The 18,934-nt window shown below is 43.3% G+C and overlaps 1 protein-coding gene across 36 annotated transcripts in view; it reads right to left on the bottom strand.

Moving 5' to 3' along the window:
• KCNMA1 (potassium calcium-activated channel subfamily M alpha 1) overlaps positions 1-18,934 on the bottom strand; it is a 764,605-nt gene that overhangs the window by 56,969 nt on the left and 688,702 nt on the right. For all 36 annotated transcript variants that reach the window (XM_054659718.2, XM_016918668.3, XM_024346463.3 and 33 more), the window contains one exon: positions 14,925-15,117. In XM_054659718.2, the coding sequence (XP_054515693.1) occupies positions 14,925-15,117 (193 nt within the window). The remainder of the gene's footprint in view (positions 1-14,924; positions 15,118-18,934) is intronic.

Raw genomic sequence — 18,934 nt, forward strand, 5'->3', positions numbered from 1 at the left:
AAATCCACCCATTTATGGGCAACTAATCTTTGACAAGGATGTCAAGAACACACAATAGGTAAAGGACAGTCTATTCAATGAATAATGTTCAGAAAATAATATTTACATGCAAAAGAATAAATCTGAACACTTCTCTTACAGCATATACAAAAATCAAGTGGATTAAAGACTTGAATGTAAAATCTGAAACCGTAAAACTCCTAGGAGAAAAAATAGGGGAAAAGCTCTTTGACATTGGTCTGGGCAATGATTTCTTGGATATGACACCAAAAGCACAGGCAACAAAAGCAAAAATTAAAAAGTGGGACTACATCAAACTAAAAATCTGCACAGCAAGGAAAACAATCAACAAAGTGAGAAGCCAATCTACTGAACGGGAGAAAATATTTTAAAACCACCTAGCCAATAAAGGGTTAATATCCCATCTATATAAAGAACTCATATACTCAATAGCTAGAAAATAAATAACCTGATTAAGAAATGGGCAAAGGAACCTAATAGACATCTTTATAAAGAAGATATACAAATGGCCAACAAGTAGATATGAAAAGGTGCTCAATATCACTAATCATCAGAAAAATGCAAATCACAATAAGATATCACCTCATACCTGTTAAGATTGCTATTATTGAAAAGACAAGTGATAACAAGTGTTGGTGAGGGTGGAGAGAAAAGTGAACCCTTGTACACTGCTGGTGGGAATGTAAATTGGTACAGCCCTATAGAAGACAGTATGAAGTTTCTATAAAAAATTAAAAATAGAACCACCATATGATTTAGCAATCCCACTTCTGGGTATATATCCAACAGAAATGAAATCAGTATCTCAAAGAGACATCTGCACCTCCATGTTTATTGGAGCACTATTCACAATAGCCAAGATATAGAAACCACTGGTGTCCATTGACAGATGAGTAGATAAAGAAAATATGGTCTGTGTTGTGTATGTACCTGCACATATATATAATGGAATATTATTCAGCCATAAAAAAGAAAGAAATTATGTCATTCAACAACATAGATGAACTGGAGAACATCATGCTAAGTGAAATAAGCCAGTTATAGAAGGACAAATACTGTATGATATGATCTCACTTATACATGGAATCTAAAAAGTTGAACTCATAGAAGCAGAAAGTAGAACAGTGGTGGCCAGGGACTGTGGTGAGGGTCAGGGGGAATGGGGAGATGTTGGTCAAAGGATACAAACTTGCCATTATCGGATGAATAAATTCTGGGGCTGTAATGTAAAGTATGGTGACTATAGTTGATAGTGCTGTGTAGTACACTTGAAGTTTGCAAAAAGAATAGATTTTAAGTGTCCTCATGACACACACCTGGGCACACACACACACAATAGTAACTATGGGAGATGATGGATGTGTTTATTAACTTGATTTTGGTAATCATTTCACAATGTATATGTATATCAAATCATCATGTTGTAAACCTTGAATATATACAACTTTTACTTGTCAGTTGTATTTCAATAAACCTGGAGGGGAAGAAAATCATTAGGGTAGACAAAACTCTTAAATTTGTATATAAATATTTATGTGTCTATGAGGAGGTAGGAGGAGGGTCACAGAGAAGATTCATTATTAGCTATTTAAAGGGGTACAAGACCCCTTTCCCAGTTGAGAACTAATATGCTATAGGTTTTCTGGCTGAGACCCAAAATTACTATTTTAAGGAAAAAAAAAAAAAAAGAGGCAAAGGAGGGAGGCCAAGTGCCATCTGTTGACTAGGTGGAGTAGCATGGGTCCTGCTCTGGAAGGGTGTCACTTCACCAACATCAGGGCTCCTACCACAACCAAACCCCAGAGGTTGGAAGTGTATGAGGTTTTCTGTCAGCGAGCTGTCCCAATCTCTGCTTCAGAGAGCAGCTGCGTTGCATGGCGCCATGCTACCCTGTCTATGGAGGGGAAGTGCCCCATGCTCACTGTTCATCTGCCCTAGTTCTTCCTCAACTCCTCTGTAGGCTTTTGTTAGTCTACCTTACCTGGTCTGCTCACCTTCCAAAGGTGTGTTGGTTTCTATCATCATCTATTTTCTATGCATATTTACAGACAAACAGATCAACAGTAATTCTGGCTGCTAGGTACAAGTGGATAATCCTAACTTATGATTTGTTAATCTGGGAGTAGGAGGGGATGAAATAAAATAGTAAAATTGTAATAATAATAACAAAAATAGCTAACATTGCTTGATTTCTCCCATCCTAGGTAGGAAGTGCTTTAACAGCCATTCACTCAGGGTTGCCATGTATGGTTGTGAAGGTTGGGCACTACACAGTAGCTAATCTAAGTGGGTACCACTCATATCAATAGGCATTGTATATTTGCATATTTATGACAATATTTTTTCCTAGCAGATGACAGAAAAGTGTATTGTTCAAACATATTAGTAGATTATCACCATTTTTTTCAGCAGATGAAAATAAGGTGTCTTGAGAAAAGAGTGACTTTTTCTGGCTTACTTAAAGGTACTGTATGGACAATAGAAAGTCCTGTACCTGTATCTCATTGAATTCTCATAGTCATTTGATAAGCCAGGTGCATTTAGTATTCTTAGTGAGAAAATTGAGATAAAAAGAGGTTAAGTAATTTTCCCAGGCCTAGTAAGTGGCAGATCTGGGCTTCAAACCCAAGCTGTCATTCCAGACCCATGTGTGCCATGACTGAACTTGACTGCAAAGTGCTATTTCTACAGCCTTTGATGTTTAATAACCTTTCTGCAGCCATTATGTCTTTGTATTCATACACTGATCCCTCGGTGTTTTGGGGTGGGGTCATTTAATATATAGATATATAGATGAGGAAATGAAATCTGGAATCTTTATTATGTCAAATTGCTCATGATGGACAGAACCAGGATTTAAAAGCTGTTCCTTAACCCTCCATGACTGCATCATTACTCTGACAGCCATGTTTGTGATTCACTATCATGAACCAGAGCAACAAAACCCATCTTCCAAGTTCCTCCTGCTCCAGTCTACCGCTGAGAGGAATGTTCATTTCTACATGGCCAGGGAAGCTCTCAGGAAGCATTCACAGCTCCCTGGAGCAGAAAGCAGAGATATTTTCTGCCCTTTGTTGAACTTTGGAGGTCTCAGTGCTACAGCCTTGGGCCCTGGGTTGGTACTGTGTAATAGTACATTCAGCGAGGCCAGTCAAAGGTTGAGGGCCAGGAGCTATTGGTAAAGGTTAAGGGAATAGTACAGTTTATATTAGAGACAACCTGGCCATCTGATAAAGGCTCCTCCACACAAGTGCAACATCTTCGATCTCTGTAACCCTTGTCCAGTGACCAGTTGTCAAATAAAGGGAGACTAAATCCTGGAGGGAAAGTGTAGGTTTTTAATACAGGTATTTGGCTGCTTTATCTCATTTGAGGGCACGTTAAGAGAGAACAGGCTGCAAACAACAGATAGCAGGATTAAATCATTTATTCATGTACTCATCCCCTCCACAAACCTCTACTGAGTGTCTACTAGGTGTGAGGTACTGTGCTAAGCATTTAGAAAGATTTCTGGCAGTTGGCGAGCATGAAGAGGTCAGCAAAACAAAAGAACAGGCTCTTCTTTGGAGGATCTACTCAGGTTAACAGTGCACCCACCTACAAGCATTTCCTTTGACATAGTGAGCCCTTTAAGTACCTTGGTTATACCATTAGTACACAAATAGCCAGGTGACCCTCTGTGAAAAACACTCGGCCTTTCCTGTTTCTGTGCCTTCTATTACTCAGCTTCAGCCCTTTCCACATGCCTGTCGGCACCTTTATTTATATTAATCACACTTATTTTCAAATTCTGGTCCCTTTACTCTGGAGTCTTTCCTGACTACCACAGCCCAAAGCCACCTCTGCCTTCTCATAACACATTGTGTGGCAGCATGCATGGGACACTGAAAGCATCTGGTAGAACATCCCTCCTGGAGATCTGTAACAAGATGCTCAAGGACTATCCTGCTTTTCTAGAATTCAGAAAATAATTTTCCTCCAGGCCATTCTATGAAGTATAATTGAAGCATTTAAGGACTAGCCATATCCTTAAATGTTCAATAAATCCAGAACTAAAGTCATTTATAAATCAGTTGGCTCCTTTGCAGTGCCACTTTTTTTTTTCTTTCTTTCTTTCTTTCTTTTTTTTGCTTGTTTGTTTTTGGTTTTGTTTTTGAGATGGGGTCTCACTCTGTTACCCAGGCTGGAGGGCAATGGCGCAATCTCGGCTCACTGCAACCTCCACCTCCTGGGTTCATGTGATTCTCCTGCCTCAGCTTCTGGAGTAGCTGGGTCTACAGATGTGAGCCACCACACCAGGCTTATTTTTGTACTTTAATAGAGATGGGGTTTCACCATGTTAGCCAGGCTGGTCTCAAACTCCCAACCTCAGGTGATCCACCTGCTTCGGCCTCCCAATGTGCTGGGATTATAGGCATGAGCCACTGCATCTGGCCTCAGGGCCATTTATTTCTTTATTTTTTTCTTGAGATGGAATTTCGCTCTTGTTGCTTTTAAGAAAAGAAGTAAAGTTTTTAAGACTGCACATGAGCTATTGCCTATAGAGAATAGGTGAAGATAAAAATGCACTGAATACCTGGCTAGATTTATCTGCCAGCTTGAGGCATGTGTTCTATCTTCACAGCAGGTGTATCAAATGAAATGGCTCACACTCTGCACAAGGAATACACTGGAATGTTCCAAGCCCTGTATCGTTAAGTATGTGTGTCAAAGTCGTTCCATACAACTTATTTTATGTTTCTGTCCCTTTTGCCTGTAGACCCCATTACTTCTATGACAGCATAGACTATGGAGAGAACAGGGGCACTAACCTCATGCATAGGATGCAAACCAAACTGACACTCAGGATAGGGTAGTTGACCTATCCTTATCCAGAATTTCATGAGGTGTCTTAGAGGGTCCATGGGATTACAAGACTTCCTTTACTTTTCTCTGATTCTACAGCTGTGGTTTCCCCACTATAAGACAATTTCTCTGGACCATTTTCTGAGCCTAGGCTTTGGGCGCTACAGTGGTCTCTTCATTCTCATCTGCTGTCACGGAAACTTCCGCTTGAGCATGGAAGGAGTAAATAAAACCTGAAAATGTTATTTAAGTGTCTTCACAAAGAAAGTAACAGCTGGGTCTCAAATATTCCACTCTCTTCCTTACAGCTCCAAAGTCCAATCTATATTCACAAGAAAAACAGAAAAGAAAGACTCCAACAGTCATACTGTTCACAGAGACAGGCTAAGCACAGTGCTTCACATTGCCCCCAGATTTACTCATTTGTCCAGTGGTAGTAGCAAGAAAGACTGAAGCCAACAGAATCCTAGTATCTCTCATTGTTGGAACAGCTAGGGTCAAGGGGCTCAAAAAATGGGGATTCACAGAGACAAGAACCGTTGAAAACAAACTTCAGCCCCTTAGGTGCAAGGACCAGTTTGGAAGTGAGGCTGGCACACCTTGAGCACTTTCATCCCCTTGAATGTTTGTCCTCGGGGTGCCCCCGTGACCCTTGAAAGTACGTGTATAGCTTCAGGCCCATTCTCATCAGGATAACACTTGCCTTTTAAGAGACAGGCTGATGTGCTGAGAAAAGCATAGACTTTGAAATCAGATGTTTGGAGATCAACTCCATGTGCCCTTGACTAGCTATAAGGCTATGGGAAAGGTGCCTAATTCCCTTGAATCTCTGTTTTCTCATCTGTAAAATGAAGGTGGTAACTCTCCCTCAGCACATTGTCAGGGAGATTAAATAAGATATTACATAGGAATGTGCCTGGTGTACGGCTCACCTGAAAAAAAAAATTACATTTTTTTAAAAGAGGCATTAACCGGGCACACAAATTTTGAGGAGTAAACTGGCACGTGAGAGCCAGATGCTAAAACCGTTAAGTTCAGTCCAACCCCAAGACCACCCCAAATCTGCTTTCTGTCTCTGAAGCTAAGATTTCCCTTCACGACAGTTGTCACAAGCCGGGCACAGCCTGAGTGGGGACGTGAATCTGCTCTGCATCCATTTAGAAGGAAAAGATGATTCTGTCTGTTTTTACTTTTTCTTCTGCACATCCACTCTCCAAGAAAGTCTTTCATGCATGGAAGGCATAAAACCCTCCATGAGTTCAAAAAGTAGTCCAAGTTTCTCAGTCTCTTATTATAGCTGCTGCTGTTGTTTTTCCTTGTTTCTCTTGCTAGGAATACATTACTAGAATAGTAAATGGCAGGGTTAAAGAGGATCTCTCATGTGATGAAATATGCTATATAGGAAAAATTCTCCTAAGTTGAAGTCATTTAGAAAACAGCTGCAATTGCTGCTTTGCTGAAATACATCTGCACCTGAGATTCTTGTGATGAGATTCATCTTGGGATGTCCACGGAAGAAATGTAACAGGGCAGGCCCCTTTCTGTACTTGAGATCTGCTCAGAGCCCTAAGCCAGATTTTCTTTATTGTTTAGTAAGCTCTTTTAATGAAATGTACTACTCTTATTATAGAGGACTCAAAATAAGATCTAAATCACAAACCAATAAAAGAAAATTATTGGGGTAGGTATCTAAAGTTACTACCTAGAGGCTACTCCAGTGTGGTATTTATAAATCTCTAAACAGTTAAGTATAATTGTCTTTCTGGTTTTTGGGACGGAAGCCAACAGCAGTTTCAGTTACAATGGAAGAAAAATATTTTAGCGCTGAGCTTTGTTCGTTTAGTGGGTATAAAGAGAAATGGCTTCTCCCGTATCACCATTTCAGAATTGAGAGAGAATATTGTGGTAATGAAATGTTATATGGGAGCAGCTGAAAAAATGCTTCTCTGACCTCAAGGAGGGGAAATGTGTGTGAGGATACATGTGTAGGTGCGTCTGCAAGAAACAGTGAGCAGCCTGGGGGTCAGGAAAGCCAGGCTTGTAGAAGTGGGAGAAGGCAGAGCCCTGGGAAAAAGGCAGGTGTGGAAGGGTGGTGTGGAAGTTGAAGATGGGGTGGTCTGTCCAATTAATGGAAAAGCCAGATCTGCAGCTGCTCACCCCAATGCCATCCGCTCCCCATCTTTAAACACAAAGACAGTGCCGTTCAGGAAGGACACGAATGCTTCCCCTAAAAGACTCATGACCCCAATCCTGACAAACACCATAGCTCTCCCTCTGGAGTTACAATGCAAATCATATAAAACACAGATCCCTATGTAATAAAAATCAAGAACATGCTGGATATCCTTAGTTATAAAGGACCACAGAACTCATCTCTCTACCAATCTCCCTCCCATCACAAAGAGCGTGTCAGTAACTCTCCTTTAGCAAAGAGACAGTCAGGGATAGGAGGCTCGCTGCATTTGCAGGCGGTCCATGCTGTTCTGGAAATATCTTCCTTATGTTGGGCTAAAATCCTGTTCTCCTTAATTATTAACCATTGGCCCTGGTTTTTGTCCAATGGAGCAGAAGATTAAATGGCCCTTTAAGCCTGCTGGCTTTGTTCTCTTAACCACTTGGCAAGTGACATGTTGTCCAGGCACTGCCCCATTCTGGCCGTCCTCTTTACAACATTTTTCTGTTTGTTTGTCAAATTTCTGCTTCAAATCTTCACAGCTCTTGACACATTCCCTCCTATCCCAACAAAGATGAAACAATCACTGCTCAAAAGAAATGATGCTTTTATCACCAAGGTTTATCTAGCCTGTCTTTACTGATCATTTGAAAATTAACATGCAGAGGTCCTCAATGCATTCTATCCTGTGGATTTGATCCCAGAGTTCCACTTTAGGAAGGCCCTTTTCGTTCTGCTTTTTGTCATCCAGTAATTTAGAGATCCTAATCCACACTGTCTCACACAAAGATAAAAGAGAAATCACATTTTCTTCTTTGGAACAGTAAAAGACATCTCAGACTTTAGGATAGGGAAGGTGTACCCTATGCCCCCAATTAATGCTATCTCTCCAAGGACTGCTGCCATACTACCAAAGAAAAATGTCATTCCCTACTTGAGGCTCTTAACCTTTGTTGAAATGTGGAGAAAGGAGGGTGTCTGCTTATATGTGGATGTTCATTTAGTGTAACTATAGCTTCAGGTCAAAGAGGGCGGGAGGAAAGCTGTGTGTGTGTGCGTGTGTGTGTGTGTGTGTGTTTGTGTGTGTGTGTGTGTGTCTGTGTGTCTATAAAGCACAAAATATGGAAAAAAGGCAGTGGACATATGTCTTGGGTTTGAGATCTTGGCTCCTCCCTCCCCTGGGACATTCGGGACAGGCTCAGCTTTTGGTTCTCCGGCTTCTACCAAAGTTTTCCTCTACCCTCTCTTTCTGAGATGGTCCTTATACTTCTGTCCTGCAATTCTCTTGCCTCTCTCCCTCTCTCTGAGGCTCTCCTTTGCTCCTAGAGCATGAGCAATGGGCCAGATTGCTAGAAGCAAACTTTTCCTGGATTAAGGACTTCATTTCCACCCTTCAGCTTTTCATGCCCATCTGGATTTTCCACTAAGTCCCCGTGGAAATAAACCATGACTAAAACCCAATCCTCCCAACACTGCTTTCTCCTGCAGCCTGTCCCTCCACTCTGCCATCCTCTGACCCCCAGAAGGAAACACACATCCATGCAGACTGTTTTGCATGTACAGTGACTCCTTCTAGAACCTCCCATTCTTTTTCCAGTCCAAGGTTTCAGGCTTCCATCTGGATAGCCACAGTTCCTAACCAGAGTCCTTGCATCTTCTTCCTTCCCACTCCAAACAATGCTTCACAGGGCTGCCAGATCCATCTCCCTAAAGCTCAGGTCCAATCCCATCACTCTCTTGCTTTGAAACCTTCTGTAGCTCCCCAGTGCCTAGTGAATTATTTACAGCTTCCTAACTCATAAACACATAAAAAATTATTTACAGCTTCCTAACTCAAGAAAGAAAAGAAATTCCTCAATGCCCAACCCACATTTCAACTTCATCTCTCCCTGCTGCCTTATATGTACCCTGTATTGGGGCCAAATTGTACTTGTCCCTGTCCCTCTAACACATTCCCAGGGATCTTTGCCGTCACTTCCATTCGCTCCGTCTCAAGCCAGCTCACTTTGCCTCCACCTGTTATCTTTTTCAAGCATGGAATTAATTACCCTTTTCCTATAAATCTTTGATGACTCCCCCAAATCCAAACCCTTAGCAAGACAAGTCTACACTCTAGGACTGCACCATCCAATATGGTAGCCACTGGCTATGGATCACTTTAAAGTTTTATATTTGTTAAAATTAAATTAAAAGGAAAAATTTAATTCCTAAATTTCAAGTGCTCCATAGCCACATGCATTCAAGTCATCCACAGATGCCACCTCTTCTTTTTTTTTTTTTTTTTTTGAGATGGAGTCTTGCTCTGTCGCCCAGGCTGGAGTGCAGTGGCATGATTTCGGCTCACTGCAAGCTCCGCCTCCCGGGTTCAAATGATTCTCCTGCCTTAGCCTCCCAAGTAGCTGGGACTACAGGGGCGTGCCACCAGGCCTGGCTAATTTTTTGTATTTTTAGTAGAGAGGGGGTTTCACCATGTTAGCCAGGATGGTCTCGATCTCCTGACCTTGTGATCCACCTGCCTTGGCCTCCCAGAGTGCTGGGATTACAGGCGTAAGCCACCGTGCCTGGCCGATGCCACCTCTTCTTGAAAGCCTTCTCAATTCCTCAAAATACATAAACCAAGGATCCCTTTGTGTTCCTCTATTTCTAGCCTCGTCCTTGTTTCCTTGGACTGTCATTGTTTATGGGGATACCTCCTCCACTCACCTGAGTCCTGCAAGCATAGTGAGTGGCTGAATCCAAGCAACCTTTGGTCACCTTTGTGTTCTGGGCCTTTAGAGTGCCTGATGCATGGAGAACAGCCATTTATTCCTTTTTCTTTTCCTTAGGAGTTACCTTTCATGGAAGGGTAAGCAGGAAGCAACTACAAGATCATCATTTCAAAACAATATGAAAGCAGAATGGGAAATGCCACGGCATGCTCCCTCTTTTCAGGTATGAACTGAAGCAGCTCAGAGAGCGGACCCTGCCTCCCTCTGCTCACCCTTTCTTCCAAGATCAGACTCAGTCCTCATCTTTTTGAACCACAGGGAAACAGTCTGGCAAGAGCCACTGTTGTACCAGCTGATTTAAATTGAAATGTTTTCCCCAGATAAATGCGTGCTAAATAATACACCAGCTCTCCAGCCAAAGGGAAGTGACAGGCACTCTGTAAATAAAGGCACTTAGTTGCTGGTAAAGAGCTGTAAAGTGGTTCTGAGCTGATGTTTGCTGACCAGCAAGAAGCAGCTTCATCTGCTTTATATAATTGTCACTGCAGTTTTGCCTGCTGTATATTAAAACTGCATCTCATAGACCCGACTGTCACATCGGATATACCATCTGGCTTGGGATATGCCACCTTTTCTGTAATTGTTTTTGACAACAAGCCATCACATCTTGGGTCTTTTCAGAAAGTGTCCGGTCCAGAATCCCTAGGCTAGGTCAGTTCTGACACCATGTGGGCTAGAAAAGTGACATCAAAAGGGAGTGTGAAAAGAGAACAGAAGAGAAAAGAGAGGCTTTGTTAGTCTAGGAGCCCTAATAACATGCAGTGGCAGCTGTCCGATGAAGGCTCTACTTTCTCAATGTGAATGCACATTTTTCATGCTAAATTATATCATCTTAGGAAAGCTTTCCATAGGGTTGCATGCATATTCTGGCCCAAGAGCATGACATTTGTCCTGAGTCCACATTTCTACCCAGTGAGGTTCTAGAGACATGGAGACAGTTCTTCAGACAATGCAGAGCATGAGGTTCCATAAAGGACCATAGAATACATAAGAGTGAAAGCAAGGTGTCAGTGGCCAGAAATCTGTGTAGTTATCACTCAGAGGAAGTTAGATTTGTTTTCCAAAATGATAAGAGTAACATGAAATCCCCAGCACTTTGGGAGGCCAAGGTGAGTGGATCACCTGAGGTCAGAAGTTTGAGACCAGCCTGGCCAACATAGTGAAACTCTGTCTCTACTAAAAATACAAAAATTAGCCGGGTGTGGCAGCACGCACCTGTAATCCCAGCTACTTGGGAGGCTAAGGCAGGAGAATCACTTGAACCCAGGAGGTGGAGGTTGCAGTAAGCTGATATCACACCATTGCATTCCAGCCTGGGCAACAGAGAGAGACTCTACCTCGAAAGAAAGAAAGAGAGAAAGAGAGAAAGAAAGGAAGGAAGGAAGGAAGAAAGAAAGGAAAGAAAGAAAGAAAGAAAGAAGAAAAGAAAGAAAGAAAGAAAGAAAGAAAGAAAGAAAGAAAGAAAAAGAAAGAAGGGAGGGAGGGAGGGAAGGGAAGGGAAGGGAAGGGAAGGAAGGGAGGGAGGGAGGGAGCAAGGGAGGGAAGGAGGGAAAGAAAAGAAAAGAAAAAAAATGGAGAGTAACATGAAATCCTTTTTGTTCCCCATAATCCCTATTCCCTTGGAGCCTGATCATGCCAAATGCCCAGAGGAAGGATGACAAAAGTATCTCAGGCCAGTGGGCACTCCAGTTAGTCAAAAGGGTCTCAGATATAGAAAAGCAGGGAAACTCAGCTCACAGAGTCAGCTCACAGGCTGGGAGGAGCCCAAGGAGTGGGGTGCTGGGTCTGCAGCCAGAGGTGAGCTCTGGAGAAGGAGCGATTTCTCTGTGTTGATGGCTCCCACTGGACCACTGCCTTTACAAGGTTAGAGTATCACCAGAGAACAGTATTCAAAAACAAGAGAGGAGCAGACAGACAGACAAGAAAACAATGGGACATAAAGTCTTGGTGGGCCTAGAGCTTTGACACTCTCTCTTAGGGAGCAGAACAGACTGCTGGCTAGTGAGAGACAGATGCTCCTCTCCACTGCTGACCAGGGGTCTACGAGAATCACTGCTGAGCATAGAAACACATCCTCTGCCTTCTTCTGTCATTTGTGCTGTCTTAGTCCATTTGGGCTGCTGTAACAAACACCATAATCTGGGTGGCTGATAGACAACAGATATTTATTTCCCACAGTTCTGGAGAACGGAAAGTTCAAGGTCAAGGCGCTGGCATGTTCAGTCTCTGGTGAGGACTTTCTCGCAGTGTCCTCACATGACAGAAGGGACGAGGGGTCTCTCTCAGGCTTCTTTTACTTTATTTATTTGTTTGTTGGTTTATTTTATTTTGTTTTAGACAGAGTCTTGCTCTGTCACCCAGGCTGGAATGCAGTGGTGCCATCTCGGCTCACTGTAACCTCCACCTCCCGGGTTCAAGCCATTCTCCTGCCTCAGCCTCCCGAGTAGCTGGGATTATAGGCACCCGCCACCACGCCTGGCTAACTTTTTTGTATTTTTAGTAGAGATTGGGTTTCGCCATGTTGGCCAAGTGGTCTCAAACTCCTGACCTCAGGTGATCCACCCGCCTTAGCCTCCCAAGGCGTGAGCCACCATGCCTGGCCTCAGGCTTCTTTTATAAGGACACCAGTCCCATTCATGAGGGCTCCACCCTCATGACCTAAACACCTCTCAAAGGCCCCACCACCTAATACCATCGCCTTGAGGGTTAGGATTTCAATGTATGTATTTGGCAGGGAGTAGGTGGAGGGTACAAAAACATTCAGACCATAACTGTGTGCATGTGTGTATACAAAAGAAAGAGTGCCCTTTTTTTCTTTGGAGGAAAAATAAGCTCCCTTTCTCTTTCCTCCATATCTCCTGTCAAAACCTATTTTTCTTGCTTATCCTGTGCTATAAAAGAATAAAGAAGGCTTTTGGGCACCGGGGAGTGGAAGAATTGTTACCAGTTTGGCCTTTATATAGGATCTAAGAGGCTGGGATGAGGTTTAAGAGAACTGGAAGGAACAACTATATCAGATGTGTATGTAACTAAATTATACACTGAGATTCTAATCTGTGGCCCTGGAAAATCATGATCGAGTTTGGAGGAAACAGGCATGTTGGGGAAAGGGAGTGTTTTCCTGCCTCCTCCTGCTGGCTTCTGTCTGTACTTAAAGGGAGAATCATTGCTTTCACTGTTTTCCTTTCCCCTTGATGGTTCACTCCTCCCCAGGAGAGGAGGAGCATCTACCAAGGGTTGGTCACATCCTGTTCATGTGAAGGTTTACTGTGCTTTACAGGGGCACATTTGAGTTGCCTGGGGATCTTGTTGGAATGCAGATTCTGACCCAGCAGGTCTGGGATGGCCCATGAGGTTCTGTAACTCTAACAGGCTCCCCCAACAGACACCCATACTGGGGCAGGGCAGAGAGGACACATATTGAAAGTCAAGGGCTTAAAGGCAGGAACCAAATGCCAGCTTGCCTCTTTCAACTCCCAGAAGGTCAGCTTACTGTCTTCTCACATCCTTTCTCACCTGTGCTACCCGGGCAGGCCGCACAGGAGGCGGGCTCTACCTCTTCAGGATGCAGCTGGGAGTAAGCTCAGAGCCTCTCCTAGGCCTTCACATGTTGTGCTGTCCTGCGGGCACAGCTGAGCAGGTGGATACCAAGATTTACATTTGGGTGTGGCAGGGAGGATGGTGGCATGGAGAGGTCAAAATTAGGCTTCAGGCTGTAACAGGGTGATGTCAGAAGGACAGAAGCCATTTCACATGCACCACCAAAGGGGAAGGTTCTCTTAAGCTTGACCAGAAGCTGCTGTGAATCTCAAGATCCTCAGAGAAGCCCCAGCCCCTCTCTCAGTCCGTAGCAGTGAAGACACTGGCTCCCAGAAAGCTCATCTGATAGAAGATTTGAACCTGGGTCTGCCAGGGTCTGGCTGCAGTTGCCTCCAAAGAATCAAAGCCTATCTTTCTCCTCCACTTTCCAAATCTCACCCCAGTGCCCATCTCCCACCAGCTGACTCTAGCCCAGAGCCATGCAGGGAAGAGGATTCCAGGAACTATTGTTCCTGGCTTTTCTGCAATGCTAAGCAAATGTTAGAAGGCAGTGGTGGTGATGTCAAGTTGACAAAAAATAATGTAGCTCACAGATCCAGGATGCATGATTCAGCTGAGCTTCTAGAAAGCCTGGCATGATGGGGAGGAGGTCAGACACTTGCCAAGCTATCAATAAGGTGATGCTTCATATCCCAGTAGCCATAGCTCTCATGGGCTGTGCTCCTACACCCTTCCATCCTGGACTGATGGGATTCTGGTCCCCATCAGGCAGCCAATGCCACCCTCTGGTAGCTTGTCTGTAACAATGATCCTCCAATTCATGGCTAGCCTACACGGAGGTGTCACTCAATAGAAAATGCTTTGCATCCTATCCTGCCAGATCCTGATTACAGAAGTCATTTGTTATGAAGGTTTTGCTGTGTTGCCTTTCTGAGACCCCTAGACATCTTTACTTGTAACTACCTGCCCAGGGTCCCAAAGCAAATGACAGGAAAGACTAGGGGCAGAGAAGGAAGGCAGATGTGTGTCACTTAAGGCTGCTTTGCCTCCTATAGGAAAATGTGTGTTCTGACAAGTGTCACCATTTGCTAAATGACTTTTAGTGTCCATAGAGTTGCCACTCTCCAGAGATTACCATCCCTTGGTCAGCAGAGTCCTAGAGGCAGCTCTAACAATAGCAAAGCTTCATTCCCATCCCAGCTCAATGGCAAAAACATATACTGGAAGGAAACGGTCAGAATTGTGCAGCCAGCTTCTTTTCAGTGCTCTGACATTTAGCTGATGACACCGGTCATGAAGCCACTCCTTGGGAAAGCTGAGGGGGTGGCTATTTAAAGGCTTGTTTATCCTCTGGAAAGGCAACCTAGTCTGTGTGTGGGTGACCAGGTCTCAAGCCTGCATTCTGGAATGGAAAGAAGAGGCAGCAGATGCCCCTTTGAAAGCCATCATGGTGACCGCAGGTTTCACTGCCAGGAAGGCTGATGTGAGCCTCTTTGAATTACTGAGTGAAGGATATCCCTCTTGCCAGCCCCTGTCCCCTGCAGGCACAGCAAAGAAGTATTACAGGCTGTCCTTACCTTGGGAATTAGCCTGCAAGACCCCAATGCTGTCATCAAACTGCATAGATTTGATGTTGAGTGACGCCAAGATGCATTCCTTGTCCTGCAGCGAAGTATCATCAATATTATTCTGATTGGCTGACAGGATAACGCACATGTCACAGAGGTTGATGTTGACAGCCCTTAAATCAGCCCGACTTAATGGCGTACCCTTTGGCATAGAGGAAAGAAAAAAAAAACAGAGGGGGGGAGAGAGAGAGAGAGAGAGAGAGAGAGAGGAGCAAAAGTGAGAGGAGAGGGAAAGAGGAAAAAAATAAAAACAAATTAAAGATTGAGTCGGAGCTTTGGGAAATTATTTAACAAGTATCTTTTTTTATGCCTTGACATTAAGCTGGCCTAACTACATTCAAGGGAATAGGAGCTGTGTGCTAATCTAAAGGGTAGTTGGTGCTGATGGCAGCATTTTAAGCTTGTTCTCAATACTCAATCAAGCTATTACTAACAAACGCGGGAGAGGAATAATGCCAGGGTTCTACATCTTCTTCCTGCCTGGAAATTGTCTTGATTTAAGTAACTGTCCTGTGGCAACCTCTGGCTTTCAGAATGTAACAAGGGGGTGGGTTTCAAATGCCTGTTTATTTAATAGCGGGTCACTTCTGTCTCAGGCAAAAGACAGCAGTTCCAATGCAGCCAAGGAGAAATGGCCAGTGAGCACAGAGTGATGAGGTGGGCCTGGATGTGCGGCTCAATTTGGAGGCTATGGATGGAGTGGAATTAATGTGTGCAATGCAAAAGAGATATGGAAAGGAGTTAAGCTTCAGGTCATATAATTTTATTACATATTTTCAGCAAGAAAAAAATACACAGGGAAATGACCTAATTGTCCAACAACATAGGAATGGAGAAATATACTTTTGGACATGCACACAGTGAAAATGTATGCAGGAGGTAAAGAGGCAGAGCTGGCTCTCCATGCAGGCATCGGTTTAGAAGCCTAAGATAGAGGGGGAAGTGAAAAAAAAAGTTCTAGAGCAGTTAAAAAAAAGTATAGTTTCATTTATGTAAAAAAAAAAAAACCCCACAAAATAAAATTACATATATATAAATGTATGTAAATTTGGAAGGAAAGCACAGGAAAAATAGCCATTACACTAATAATGGTAATTCCCTCTGGGAAGGGAAATAGGATTCGTGGGGGTGAGGGGAAAGTTTGCTTTTCACTTTATATACTTTTATATTGTTTGAATATTTTATAACAAGAACATATTTGTATATTACAGGTACATTTAAAAAATAAATAAGCCAGTAAACAGATTTTTTAACATAAAAAATAACAACAAAAGACAGTTGAAAAATCCCAGATCCAGGAAGTAACAACAGAGTCCGGGAATGCAAGCATAGGGAAAATAGAAGGGTTAGGTTAGGACAGGGCCATGGCCTCCACATGCTCTGTGTCTTCAGGTGAAGCCACAGCAAAATCATCAGGCCACCCCATGCCATAGCTCCCCAGTGGCCACACAGTATCATTTTGGGGCTCCTGTCTGGCCACCAGCTTCATTGGTCCTCTAGCTTGAATCTAGCTTCCTCTTTGCCTGTGTGGTGACCTGAGTTACCTTCAACTCACTGATTGTGTAGACCAAGGGTTTGCCAACTGTCACGTATCTGTGAATGTCCTCCTCTAATCTGCCTTTCTGGAGAACTGGCTTTGAGAAGAAGAGACTTGGCTGCAGAGATGGAGCCTATCTACCCTCTTTTACGAGTCACTGGTAGTCATGATTCTATTCTCAGGCCCTAAAACATTGTGCAACTATGGAGGAAGGGACATTTAGCACTGTGGTTGCTGCTGAGACACAACTAGTTCCAAGCTCTGGAGCAGCGTCTTTTTGAGAGAAGGAGAATGCCCTCTTCTCCTGTGATCTCTTGGTACAAAACAAGTCCAACCAACTTCCTGAATCATTTTGCCAGTGCATAAGCTTCAATTGCCTGCATCCATATTCTTTTAATTTTCACCTTGTAGGGAAGCCAGCCGTAATTGTGATATAAGATGATCCCTGTGCAGTTGTACACACGTGATTTCAAACTACAAGAAATACAAATGACATACACAGAAATCGCTTGTTTCTCTGGGCTGGCCCTATAGGCAGGGTACTGTTTAACCAATAAACTCTGTGAAGACATAGGTGAAGGCCCATTTTGTGAAAATCTATTGTGCTTGAGTATGTTAAATTTTGGAGGGTTTGAAATGACCTGCAAAGATGACAGCTCATTCATATACATGAAGACAGATGAGTGAACGTGTACAAGGGCACACAGAGCCGGGCGCGGTGGCTGATGCCTGTAATCCCAGCACTTTGGGAGGCCGAGGTGGGTGGATCACCTGAGATCAGGAGTTTGCGACCATCCTGGCCAACATGGTGAAACCCTGTCTCTACTGAAAATACAAAAAAAAATAGCCAGGCTTGGTGGTGCATGCCTGTAAACCCAGCTACTCAGGAGACTGAGGCAGGAGAATCGCTTGAACCCAGGAGGTGAAGGTTGCAGTGAGCCGAGATCATGCCTTTGCACTCCAGCCTGGGCAGCAAGAGTGAAACGTGGACTCAAAACAAACAAACAAACAAAAACAAACAAACAAAAAAGGTCACACAGGAGGAAACATACACAAACACACAAAACACACACACGAATACCAAATATCACACATATACCCATCTCTCTACACACACATACACACACAGACTCATGTATCCTGGTAAAATAATAAACCCTTTACAAAGACACTTTCAGAGGTCAGGGGACTATGTGGAGGAGCACATGACAGAAAGATAACCATGGAACCATATAATCAAATCGACCATATTTCTGGAATGAGCAAAGTATATATATGCTTATGCTCTCCTCTGTGTATGACTGTTTGTCTATAGGTGACTATTTTCAATTGCCTGTGCTCACTAAGGCAGTGGGTTTTTGGCCCAGCATCCAAAAGATAACTGTCTGATTTTTTCTCACTCCTTTAAATATTTATTGAGTCCCTATTGTGCCAGGCATTATGTAAAGACACATGGTGGCATCTAATGAGTAACATGTACTGCTTGTGGATAGATTCTTATGTGTTCTTTAATGAATTATATTACTTGGCTCTTTTCCCCCCCATTTCTGAGGTTTTGGAAGCTGATAACAGAAATAATACATTTTAGCTTTGTAAGTGGGGGAAAACCCAGACTTCTTAACATGTAGAGAAATCCATGTTCCTCAGTTTTTGTTTTTGTTTTTGTTTGAGGCAGGGTCTTGTTCTGTTGCCCAGGCTGGAGTGCAGTGGTGCTTTCACAGCCCACTGCAGCCTCCACCTCTCAGGCTCAAGTGATCCTCCCAACTCAGCCTCTCAAGTAGCTGGAACTACAAGCACACGCCACCACATCAGGCTAATTTTTTTAACTTTTTGTAGAGAAGAGGTCTCACCATGTTGCCCAGGCTGCTCATGAACTCCTGAGCTTAAGTGGTCCTCCCGCCTCAGCATCCCAAAATGCAGGGATTACAGGGATTAGCCACTGCACCTGGCCTCTGTTTCTCAGTTTCAGGGATGTGAACTTACAAGAAAAATATTTGGAGGATAAGTGAGATTTGCATGAATTTGTGATGTGGAGAATTACATCAAATGTTGAAATGCATAATTCTCTACAATGTTTTGAGAGTTTGTGGACTATGCATTCATTATGATTAGGAAGTAGTTAATTATATGACTCCTAAATCCCATATCCTCACACTAAATTGTGGAGTCCCAGACTGTTTTTTCAGACTGAAGTCCTAATGTTTTGCAGTCAAGAATATCATGCACACATGCACACACGGACACACACACACAAACACAACCATGAACACGTTGCTGGACTTCTAAATGAACAGGGGTTAGGGGCTGAGCTGCAGAAGGAGTTGGCCTTCTGTACAGCAGAAATAAAGAACTCTGTTATTTGCATTTATTTAGTTAAAAACAAAAGGTGGCACAGATCAAGGTTTCTTCAAGCATTAAAAAT

This window comes from Pan troglodytes, chromosome 8 (assembly GCF_028858775.2).
Source record: "Pan troglodytes isolate AG18354 chromosome 8, NHGRI_mPanTro3-v2.0_pri, whole genome shotgun sequence".
NCBI lineage: Eukaryota > Metazoa > Chordata > Mammalia > Primates > Hominidae > Pan > Pan troglodytes.